This window comes from Platalea leucorodia, assembly GCF_965183815.1.
Source record: "Platalea leucorodia genome assembly, chromosome: W".
NCBI classification, from domain to species: Eukaryota; Metazoa; Chordata; class Aves; order Pelecaniformes; family Threskiornithidae; genus Platalea; species Platalea leucorodia.
Genome location: NC_138859.1, coordinates 715,295 through 727,828, shown reverse-complemented (window position 1 = coordinate 727,828; position 12,534 = coordinate 715,295). Strand labels below are relative to the sequence as shown.

At 44.2% G+C, this 12,534-nt stretch overlaps 1 protein-coding gene across 1 annotated transcript in view; it reads left to right on the top strand.

The window, feature by feature from the left end:
* The window catches only part of LOC309601552 (anthrax toxin receptor 1-like), a gene marked incomplete at both ends in the record, with an annotated part of 106,109 nt that overhangs the window by 66,367 nt on the left and 27,208 nt on the right, over positions 1–12,534 (top strand). The window contains 3 exons of the mRNA XM_082334614.1: positions 1,545–1,586; positions 9,729–9,824; positions 10,326–10,493. Coding sequence (XP_082190740.1) covers positions 1,545–1,586; positions 9,729–9,824; positions 10,326–10,493 — 306 coding nt within the window. The remainder of the gene's footprint in view (positions 1–1,544; positions 1,587–9,728; positions 9,825–10,325; positions 10,494–12,534) is intronic.

Genomic DNA, 12,534 nt, shown 5'->3' with positions numbered 1-12,534 from the left:
TGGGGGCACTGCAGGCCGCCACAAAAAAGCCCTGCTGCCCAGGAACAGGTAGTGGCAGAGCTCTACAACCACCATTGCTCTGGGCCGAGTTACAAACAAAGGACTGATCCAGCCTCTCCTCCCTAGCCAGAGGCACATGCTCTTCATTAATGGCCACATTGCATGACTCGGGGTTTGCAGCGGAAAATAAAAACAGTGAGCTCATCAGAGAAGGAAAAACACGAGTGAGAGGAATTGTTGTAAATATTTATATCTTCAGGGCTTTTAATGTGATTGTCATTTTCCCTTTCTGCATTTAAACAGCCAAGTTGTTATTGTTTGGGACTCTGATTTTTTTTTTTTTTGAAGGGTAATTTTTATTCCTGTACATCTGTACCCCATGCCTAGGCAGCCTCTACATCTAATACCGCGTCCTGAGAGGAGCCGAGGACACTCGGTGCTATCTCCACAGGCCCTCAGCACCCTGACAGCATCTGAATCGTGGCCTGGTGTGTAAGGAGCGAGCTGCCTCATCCAGATGGACTTAAAACTACTGGAGAGAATCCATCTCTGGGGCAATTGCATTGGCAATTGCCTGGGTTCAATCTGCTGCCTGCAGTGGCTGTGCTTTGGGGTGCATCTTGTTTAAGGGAGAGAGATTTGACGTGCCTGTATGCAACTGCTTTCCCTTTGGAAGGCTCTCTGTTGCTCTTGGAGTGGAGGGCTGTGATAATAGCCAACTGCCTGCCGAGCCCTAAATGCAAACTTTTTGCATGAAATAATAGCCTCACACCCACATAAACTTAAATTGTTTCTATGGAGAATATCCTGGACCAGTCTAAAACCTCACCCTGCTTGCTTTATTAGAAACCCTGGGAGAGCCTCAAATGTACATATATTTTTATATTTTTTAAAAGCTTATGAGAGTGAACTATATTAGCCTGATAACGTGAAAAGCATTTTTAATGAGAGCATGAGGTGGCACAGCCTTCTGGAATGAAGTATGGGCCTGGGAGATAGAGGCTGGGGGTTTATTACTGCTTTGCAATGTCTCCAGGGCATTTTACTTCACCTTGGTTTTGCTTTCCAGCCTTTGTTCGGACTGTAAATTATCTGAGGCAGGACCTGTAGACGTGTGCAGTGGCCAGGAGAAGGAGGTGCTGATTTTAGTGTGGTTGTTCAGGTAAAACAGTGATTGCTATCTGTTGCTTGGAGCCAGCTCTGCCTATGGCTCCTACTGGGATTAGGAGGCCGGAGAATCAAAGATATGGCTTTGAATTTGCTGTTACCTCACACAGGGCCACGTGGGCCTGGAGCTGCCCTTAGGAATGGCTATATGGCAGGGCTTTGGGGCGCCTCCTGTCTCCCCTCTTGGGCTCAGTGACTGTGACACCAGTAGCACACATAGCCACCCTGTGATCACGCGGTATTGTAACCAAGATCAGAGATGTTCACAGCAGCATATCCTGTTGTTTTCTTGTTTGGTTGGGTTTTTTAAAGTGACATTTGAATTGTGCTGAAGAACAAAGTATGGATTTACTATTTTTTCTCTTTAATCCTTCTAGATCATCAAAGAGCCCCCCCCTCCTCCTGCAGAGGACAGCGAGGTGAGTAACACTGACAACCTGATTTTCTCAATGTTTAGGGCAAGATTTTGTTCAGTCTGCTCAGAAGAGGTGGTGATCCTGCTGCATGGCAGAGTATGGGCCATTTAAACCTTTGCGCTCAGCTTTGTAGCCTTAAATTCAACAGTGGTTTAGCTGAACTAGGGGCTTTTTATCTGATGTCTGCCATGTGCATTTCACTCTGCTCACTTTGCCTTCTGCAGTAGTAGAGATGTGTTGTTTATTTATTTAAGAGTGACTGTAGACCTATGTATACAGCAGCTCCACAGAGCAGGTAGGGAAGGAGGACAGAGCCAGACAATACTTCCACTCAGTTGGAACAGCACTACAGAGTTAGGCTGTGATTCACAAAAAGGACAACTCTTAAGCATATGTTTAACTTTGAAGTTAATAGAACCTAAACATATGCTTAACTGCCTTCCCAAAATGGCACGGTAATGATTTTGATTGTTTAGCATGTAACTGCTCTCGGCAGCTGAGCGGTAACTCACAATGCTGATCCCTTGGACTACGGTTGCTGTGAGCGAAGGCAGCCCACGGTCTTTGCAATGTATCTGGAGACAGCAGACCAGATTCTGAGCAGATGTAAAACCCCAGTAAAACTATCTTGATATCAGAAGGGCTGCAGTAGCTGGGCAAGTTTTAATGAAGAGAAACAATAATGCAACATTAAAACCTTCAGCTTAATTCTGCTTACTCTTTTTAGATTAATCTAGCAACAAATGGTTTAAAGCTACATCACCATTACTTAATTAGTAGACTCTGCCCAGAAAGATGCCCAGTTTTTCACTTTCCTCTTTCTGTCCCCTTCTGCTTTCAGCACGCAATGAGTCTCTTCTTTGCTTTCACTGTTTTGCACATGGGATTTCATTGAAAAGTCACTGGGCTGTGTTCAGGGCCCACTGATGTCAATGGGAGCTTTTCCATTGACTTCACTGGGGTTTGGATCAGTTCTTCTTAACTATGCAAGTAAGAGAAGACTTAGATCTATGCTCAGAGTGATTTGGTTGGTGACTTCGTCTTGGTTTTTGTGTCTGGAGACAAATTCGTTGCCTGCTTCAGCTTGCAAGTGGAAAAGCTTGCTGCAATGATCCTTTCTGTGCTCTCCATAAAGTCTGGCCCAGTGAGTGTGCTCTGTGCCAAGGCAGACAGACACCCTTAAAGCTCAGTCCTCTGCAATGCTACAGAGCTGAAACCCAGCCTAGCTTCTGCCTGTGCTGAGCACAGAGGAACAGTTCAGGGCAAGGCCAAGGCCAGTACTAGAACCTCCATCTCGGTGGCACTTCAAAACAAGCCTGAAGCAAAACTCCAGATCTGAACATTCCTGGACCAAAGGGAGATTTGCATTTGGATCCAGTGCTCCCCGTGCCTCTATATGCGAGCATCTGGCCTGTCTTCCTAAGTAGACATTTCTGTTTGGGCTGTATGTAAATCCACTAGCTTTGTTAACTTTTATCCTCTGAATGAAAAGGAAAATATTAACCTAAAATTGCACATGCTCTGTTTGGCATCACACGTGCCTCCAAGCCAAGGGATTCAATTGCTGAAATTAATTAAAATACGTCATTCTGGAATGCTGGCTTGCTGGCCAAGGACTGGAAGGGGAAATTACATCTCTGTGCTAAGAGGAAAGGTGTGCTTCAAGTATAAGGAACCAGTAAGTGCTGCAAAAGCAGACCAGTTGCTGCAAAATAAACCAGTTGCAGCAGACCAGTTATGTTTGCCTCAGGTTAAGTTTAGTTAAGCTGGTGTAAAGATATTTCTGGACATGTTATATTTTCTCTCGGCCCTGATTCTGACAGAGAGGAACAGTCTGTGTAGCTCTTTGGATGAAACAATTCTCAATCCATCTGTCTGTTTCACAGCTTTCCTGTAGCAATGTATTTGCCACTGGCTTTTTATTTTAAACTAACCTGGTCTTGTACTATGGAGAACGTGGGGCAAATCCTCTTTGTATAGAAGCAGAATGTTGTTCTGCTTGCTCTCAGGCTTGCTCCCTGTAGACGACAGCTTTTAAATGCAGGCTTGTCCAGGCTTTGGTTGTACCCAGCGTGGGGCACTGCACAGTGCCTGACACATTGCATTAACTCATACCTGTACTTTACCTGCTTCCTCGTTAATGCAAGAGGAGATGTGTACAATCTTTTGGCTATTATTCTTACTGGTTTGGGACCCTGGGATGGGGGGCTTTGATTACAACAATGTGCCAACGTTGTAGGGACTAGTCTAATGGTATAATTTGACACGTACTTTCCATCAGAGCACATCCCCTAAGCTTAATGCTCAGTTATCCTATAGCCATCTTATACAATTAGCAGCCAAGGTTTCTTAAAAAGGAAAATGTAGTTTATACTATTTTAGAAACTTTATAGCATCAGAGCAGTGCTCAAAAATTGGTAAGGCTTGAAGCTGTGACTTGTACTATACATTTTTTTTTTTCCTCAGACAGAAGAGCTTTCTGCTAGTGGAAAAATAGTAGAAGCTCTGAAAAGATACATTTCATTGGTCCCATTTACTCTTATAGAGCCTGGTCCACAGAATGGGATTGGCAGTAGTATGATGCTTTCACAGAAGGTTGGATACTCTAGATTTTCTGCTTTGCTCAAAACAAATAGAAGATGGACTTGATTTTCTGCAATCCAGTTTTTCTTACGTGTTGCAGATAGCTTTCTCCGTTGCAGAAAACCTAGCAACTGCTTGTCTCCAGCACGAAAGAGTGCTAATCCCTTAAGCAGCAGCATTACAGTTACAGTAAGATTTTTTTTTTTCTTCTCCCAAAAATCTTGGCAAAAAAAAGACAAGAGGAATTCTTGCATCAGCAGATTTGGGAGCTGAGGCCCATATGTCTTTGCACTGCAAGGAGAATGCATTATACTGTAACAATGAAGGGAAAGTAGCATTGCTGTCGAACCCGCCAAAGGTTTTATTGAACTCTACTTTAAAGGCCTTTTGAGACATATTGGAGACACGCTCACTGTTGGTGAAGGAAATCATTATTGGCTAGAAACTTCCAATTAATTCATTCAGAAATTGCAAATGTCGTCAACTTACCGCTGTGCTCCTCGGACAATGCAGGATACTGGAGGAGGTTAAGCCCAGATGAAGGACAGATGGTTTTACTTACAGCCAGGAAAGATTGAGTTAATGCCAATCGGAAGAGGTGAATGCCTCAAGGAGCCAGCGATTACCTTTCTGGCCTGTGATTAGTCATTGATGGTGGATCAAAACCACATTCTTCTACCTACACTGGATAGGAAGGCTTTTTCTAGCCCTGTTGGAGGAAGACACAGCTGCTTTTATTCATGTGTCCCATCACCTTCAGGCTGGGCCTGTTGGAGCAACTCTTACTCAACTCAGACTAGAAGCTTACCGCAAGGCCGAAGCTCATTCTCACTATAGCAATGCATCTTCTACATCAAAAAAATCCAACCTGCAGGGCTCTGCAGCTTCCAACAATTTCCTATTCACTACATGGCCCATGCCAGAGGTCTGCTGCTAGTCAGTCTCACAGAAGGACAGACTGACTGCAGTCAGAGGGTGCATAAACTAGAGCTCTCCAAAGTATCCCCAAGAGGCACACTCTCTTCTCATTGCTGCTTCTTCCTATCTGCTGTAAATGGAGACCAGGCAATGTTAAAATATACTGCTGTATCTTCATTTCCTGTCACGGCGGCTCTTTCTTCCGCAGAAGGGATTCAGGGACACAAAGTTCCCTGAAGTTGACAAAACCAGGCAGGAGATCTACCAGATGACCAGAGCGTGCCCTTTCCTCATCACTCAGACCTGTTTTTTCCATGCTGTTCGATCACCCAGGCTCCACAGTCACCCCTAGCATGGCACCAGAGCCAAGCCACCAACCAGCCTGTAATTGGATAATTCTTATGTCTGTTGTCATCTTACCCACACGCACCAAAGCAAGTACCCGCGCAAGAAAGTCCTGGAGAGAAAGGACCATTCAGCAGCACAGGCACGAGATGCTGAAGGGTAATTATCACTGTCATGGGAGGCCAGCATGAAAAGGAGGAATTTAACTCACTGCATGGCAGCTATTGTTAAGCCAATGGATGAAACCATCTGTTCAGCTTGAACCAGTTTGATCTTTGTGAACTAATCTTTCTCCCACAGCTGAACATTCATGAGGCCAGAGAATGGCTAACAGGGATTCATCTGCTTGAGGAGCTGCTCTCACCCTCACTTATTGGTGTTTATTAATCTTTTCCAAGTTGTTTTCCTCTCTCTTCCTGAAAAGCCTTGCTGGGGAGATGGCAAAATAGGCTCCAGAGAAAGGATCTGATAAGAATTTTTTGTAGACACCAAGACAGGAAATATATTCTGTTATTCCTGAAATAAAGCCAGGTCACGGTGCTATGCCAGCTCTTTTCCTTCCCTTGTACTCCCCTTTTACAGTGCGTTGTGGAAATATGGGAGGAGAAGAAAAGGAACCTTGCAAGAGGCAGGCATTTAAAAGAGAAAGATTTGGGATGATATTGGCAACAGATGAGGCGTAGGTATTACACCACGAAGGTGTGGACTTCTATAGCCGAATTTCATGTGAAATATCTAGACGGGCCCAGTACAACAAACTCTGTTAGTGTAGAGGCTGTGAAAGTTGAGTTTAATCACATCACAGTTGCAATGGGAAAGCCAGTGTTAATTCCCTTGACCTTATAAGACCTTATTTCATCTTCCTGTGGCTCAGTGTCCGAGCTGTAGAGTGGGAATAACTCAACGTTCTTTCTCCCTCATCTTCTTCAGAACGGTGGTTCTCTTAACTGTGTACAGGCAGCGCTTTGTACTTGGAGGATGCACCTTCAGGCAGGATCTTCCAAAATCTGCACCATAGATAAACAAGGAGTTTCTGTGATCAGTAAGACCAACAAAGGCTGGTTTTCTAAGCATTTGTGTCTCAAGGATAAGCTTATATGTGAATTTTTTGAGCTCTTTCTTCAGTCTGCTCCTTAGTAGAGCACCAGTGGAACATCTTCTCTTAGATGCTCTTGTGACCTGTGAGTGCTTTCTGACAATAGTTTGCAGGTTTGGGCCAGTGACCGGCAAAGATATGAGAACAACTAAAGTGATGAGTTTATGCAGTTGCGGTTTAGATGCCTGGTAGAGTATAATGTAAGAAGCAAAACCTGCCGCAGCGGGGAGGAGATGTTTCTTGAGAACCGAGCAAGGCGTCCTCGAAGTGTAATGATGCCTCTGCATCCAAGAGGTGGCCGTGCAATTCGGAAAGGAGTTCGGCATTGGGAGAAAAAAGAGGCAGTAAGGAGCCAGAAGCCTTGAGGACAGCGTAATCACCTCCATGTTTCCTCAGCTGTAAAATTAGATGATAACATCTCTTACTCAGAGGAATGATTGTCCTGTCGTGTCTTACAGTGCTTTGTGCAGGCAGAATGCTCCATAAATGCTAAATTCTGACAAGATTCAGGCATTGCAGAGACAACTGCGAAAATAATTATAAGGGTGGGGAGAGGGGTAAGTTGTCCAAACTTTTTTTTATATCTGGCCAAATTGAGTTTGAATTCTTACCCTGAGTGGTTCAGATGTCCCTAGCGGAGCCTGAATTATCCCTGTGTTACCCACAGATGAGGTTCCCTGAGGTCAGGGTCAAAGTATACAGAGCCCGGCGTGGACTCTGAGATGAACACAGATCTTTGTTTGCTGAAATCCAGAAGTTATGAATCTGGATCTTTGACTGTGAAATGTAGCTCTGTCCCGCTGCTTCTTATTTTTTAAAAGAAACTCTGCCTCCATCTAAAGCAGATTTTGGGGTGGAAAGATGCCAAGTTCTGTACAGTCAATTTCCAGCATCCTTAAATGCACTTGAATTTTCCGGGGCTGTTTTTCATACTGCTGCTGGGTCAGAGCTGAAGTTCCTTATGCAGTTCTTCCTCAGGCAAAAACCCCGTTGTAGCTAAGTGTGGAAAAACATGGGCGAAACTGAGCCATGATGTGAGAATTCAGCCCAGTTTTATTGGCTCAGATCTTGCGAATGGGGCAGCGAGCTGGGATGCTGGACATGGGGACTGTGTGCTGCTTCCTCCTTCTTTTCCTGCTGTCTCCCTACCTTGACCCCCAAGTTTCCAGTTGCTTTCCTGTAGCTACTCATGTGTGTTGTGAGCACATTCGCCAAGTGTGTAGGACATCGCTGGCGGGTTTTTTTTTTTGCTTGTATTGCAAAACCTCCCATGCCCTTCAAAACATGTAAACAGACTCATTCTGAAGAAAGCTTGTGACTCCTTTGTTTGTCAAGTGTCCGCTGTTGTCTTTTTGTGCGTGTGCTGTTTCTGTTGTTGTTCTGGCAGAAACACTCCTATCTCAGATTGAAGTGACTTGCAGGGCTTTTAAGGGCTTGTGGGGAAGATTTCCTAAACCTTGGTATTTCCTGTTGTGAGAAGTCCAGTCTGTGCTAAACTGAAGAGAGAAAGAACTGCTGAAGGAAAATATTTAGATGGCTTTGATTCCAATTTTTTAAAAAAGTCCTCATGGAAAACTTCATGCAGAGATATTAAGTTCTTAGGTTGCAGCAAAGAGCCTCAGCAGCTCTAACCCAGAGCGAGAGAAAGAGGTCAGCTACGACGGAGAACAACCTTGTGTTTATGACTCAATTGTTCACTCTTCCTTTAGATCAGGACAAATTTTGCAGCTGAATTTGTGTATTTTGACAAACAGAAATGCTTTTGTTTGACACAAAAAGCATAGCTTGTCTTGGATTTCCCCCCCACCCCCCCCAGTTTTTCAGTTTTCCTACTGGGGAGTTAATTTCAAAGTATTTTTTGGCTTTTCCAGTTTGGAAAGCTCCTAAGTTATGGAGTTTTGCCAAAGCCCTGTGAAAAATTAAAGAAAGAAAAAAAAAAAAAAAAAAAAGAGGGACCATTTTTCATTTCTCTCCACATTTTTCACAGGAAATACTTCACGTTTTTGATGAACTCTGCTTTTCTGCTTTGCCAGTTCACAGCCTGAACTGCAGGAATTAAAGGGAAAGGCACTATATAGGTCAGAGCATATGTGGAGTTATATAGTGCAACAAAGAAATAGAATATATAGAATACACTTGATAGAACCCTAACTAGGCTTATTTAAAATAAACTTAAGAAGATTTTCTTGATTTGTTAATTTGGCCATATCTGAATATCATCATGAAGGCCATGGTCTTGAACACGTTTAACTTTGTGTATGGTGATGAACCATAGGTTTCTGCCTGCAGTGTATAAGGGTAGAACACATTCAAATTTGTACAGAATTTAAGTCTCATTTTTCATACAGGGCCTGATTTTCTGCTGGCATAAGCCCATGAAAAACATCACTGAAGCCACACGGACTTCGATGGGCAGCCTCTGCAGCAGAGGGAGAAGTTCATTATAAGAGCTAATTCCATTCTTGTAATTTTTCCATTAGACTTTTCCATCCTATTACACTTGGCCAGCTCATCTCAAAAAAAAAAACTCATCTGTGTCGGGCATTCGTGTTGGGGTCATTTCCAAATGTACTCCTAATTTGCCTTCACTCAGGAGCAGATTTTACTTGCTTGCTTTTATTGCTTTTCCCCCCATTCCGTCAAATCCGAACTACAATACAATGATTTATCTGGGCCCTAGAGGGTTCTTCCAGCATGGGGAGCCATGAGCCAGGGACCGCTCCTCAGAGCAGCAGCTGTTCTCTCCCTAAGCACAGGCATAAGTGAAGGGATGGCAAAGAGGTAGGTCCCTGCTACCGTCACTCACGGCTAGCATATCAACCAGGCTTGCAGCCAAAAGACCCCAGCTCTTGGGCTGTGCTGAGTGCTGTTTTGATGGCTGCTTCAATGATTTTGCAACTTGGAAACAATTTACTTCCTTGAATTTAAAGATGATGAAAGATAGTCTCCTTTAAAAAAAAAAAAAAGGCAAAAATCACATTCTTGCTGGAGTTAGACTGTAACTTTCAAGTGGTGGTGGTGTTTATATCATGAAATGTTTTCTTTTCATCAGTGTACATCCTCTGGAGAAAAACCAGCGAGACCAGAACCTTGACTGCGCTGGCTCTAGCAGGCTCAAAGGACCACGTAGCCTGTGACTGCTTATTCCTTTTCATCTCTAGTCATGCTTCCTAACAGTGCAACCCCTTCCTTCTGTTTTGTAGGAGGAAGATGATGATGGCCTTCCAAAGAAGAAATGGCCAACAGTAGATGCCTCTTATTATGGTGGACGAGGAGTTGGCGGCATCAAACGAATGGAGGTAATTAGATACCAGTTCATGTATCAGAAGATTTTATTTTTGAACTGTGACATCCTCCTGCAATTTACCCAGAAAGAAACTCATGAGATAGACACAAACTCCTTTAAGCTTTTTTTTGTACATCTGAGCCCAGATCATTTTTATATAGGAATATTTGAGAGCCAAAGATAGATTCCTGAAGTTTGGGGACCACTTTTTTCCTCTAGCACAGTAAGATCCTGGTCCACGCCTGGGAGACAGGGGCAGTGTTGCCATACAAATTACAAGGAAATACTTTTCTTTTTTCAGAAAACCTTCCCCACTCTCACATTTCTCATAAATCGCAAAGAAGTTGTTCAAAGTTTGGGCTCTAGTCTAGAAACAGGCTTCACAGCCAGTGCCTCGCTCTTCAGCTTGGATGTGGACACTGGGAACATATGGACCAGGATCTAGTTACTACAGCAGGGTTGGAACTCTCTACGGCAGCTAGTATTGTAATATGCCCTGATGCCATCTTTTCAGGTGCGCTGGGGAGAAAAGGGCTCCACAGAAGAAGGCGCTAAGTTAGAGAAAGCCAAGAATGCCAGAGTCAAGATGCCAGAACAGGAATACGAGTTCCCTGAACCCAGGAACCTTGTGAACAACATGCGCAGGCCTTCCTCTCCTCGGAAGTGGTACTCTCCAATCAAGGTAAGTCCAGTCCAGCATTGTACTGCATAGGATGTTTCCAGGAGATCTGTATTAAGTGTTTTCACATCCAAGGCTAAGATGTAGAACTGTCCACAAACCTGTGATCTCAAGATGCTGCTAGAGTAGCTGTGCAGGAGGGAGTCCCACTGAACGCGTGCCTGGGGAGGTGCTGTAGAAAGGAGCTACATGGGGCAATGGGCATTTCTCACCGGGTTGATCAGGTTTTGGGGTTGCGTTGCTTTCTTAGACCAGAGTAGGATCCTGATCTCTTCCGGTGGTGTAGCTAGTTTCTGTAAAGTGCTTACAGACTCGACTGAACTTCCAAGGGCAGGCCCTTTAGTCCACACTGCATATTCCCTGAGATGTAGGGAATAAATAGCATCCTCTTTCTTTAGAAAGAGGGGAGAAAATAGGAAGAAAATTGCTGTTAAATGTCACCAGGGAGAGTTGTCCTCAGCAGATCAAGGATTGCAGTGCAGCAGATGAATGTCTGCCAGCAGGCATGGGTCACAGGGCCAGGCTTGCTGCAGGGCAGCATGCTCGCCTCACAAGGAGGGGATGCCCTGCAAGAAGTGTTTGGCTGAATTAAGAGTGCCTCAGAGGTGGAGGATCAAATTCATGCTGATATTGGGTCACACGCAATGCAAAGCTGCACAACAGTCGCCCACAGCCCTGGGAAGACTCTCCTTCTCTGCCATCTGTCCCAAGGGCAGGCAGCTGTTCTTCAGTTTGTCTTCACTAATACAAACGGTTGGCAGGGTACAAAACGGAAACAAGCGAGCAGCTGAATACTTCACTGAAGCAACACTCTTCATTGCGCATGTGAATGCTTCTTGTGGATTAAGAGAAACAAACCACACAAAGCAGATATTAGTTGCATCATCCAGGGCGTGGTATGAGGGCACTCCAATGTCAGAAAGCTAATCTTTTGCATTCAGGACAAATCAAGCTGTCCTCAGGAAAGGAGGACAGCTTAACCACTGTAGAACTACTCTAGTGAAAAGAAAAAAAATAATCCCACACTCCTATTTCTCAGGTTTAACTCTCTTGGGAAATGCTAATACCCTTCTCGTCTCTTTTCAGTCTGGGGCTATCTGTAGCAGCACTGTAGTTATCAGTCTTAAAAAAAGACTGAAAATGCCCAGTTCATATCCAAGTGCAAACTTCGCACCACTGGAGCTTGGATCTCATTTTGAAGAGTGGAGATGCTGGTTAGGGTCTTAGAAACCCTTTACAAGCAATTTATCTGCAAGTAGTCTGCAAAGAGGGTGTGTTTAACGTATGTAGTAAACCTTTTGGTGTGTAGAGCTCGCCTTAAACTTTATGCTGGGGAATGGGGAAGTGCATCACTGCTAGAAATTAGAGGGTTTATTCTCCTGTTTTCTGCCTCCCCAGTAGCAGTCGATCTAGTCAGACATATTCTACTAGCCAAGTTATTGCAATGCAGATATATTACACTGCAGTACACCCAGGTTTCCCTGCATTGTATCTTGTTACTGATCAGCTCTGAGCAGTGCCCATAGGAATTTGGGCGTCATGTGTTTTGGCTTTCCTCAGTCATTGATCTTGCAGCTGGTTCAAATCCAGTGATGGGAATGGCAAGGATGCACAAGGGAGTAAGAGTGGTTTCCGGAGGATACGGAAATGTGAGCCTCCCTGAAAATTTGGTCCAATGCCTTCTCTCTTTTCCCCCTTAAAGATTATCCTCTAATAAACATAGCCTACCAACAAGTCATTTGCAATTGTGTTATAATGACTTCAACATGTGTTCACGAAGGTTATTCATTCCCACAGTGGGACAGGTTAGAGTCAACTGTTTTCAGTTCAGAGTGGGGAATGCAGTAAGCACCATCCCATATAGCTGCTCCTTTGTTCCTAAATGCAGCGCGTTGTCATTTTGCATCAGTGCAAAGCATTTGTAAAACACCCTCATCCCATCTGGGATTTTTCACTCCTACTGTGTGCTCATGGAAATGACCTCATCCAGCTGAGAGACGCAGCTCAGTTGCTTTTTTGCGTGCTACAATCAGAAGGGTTCACA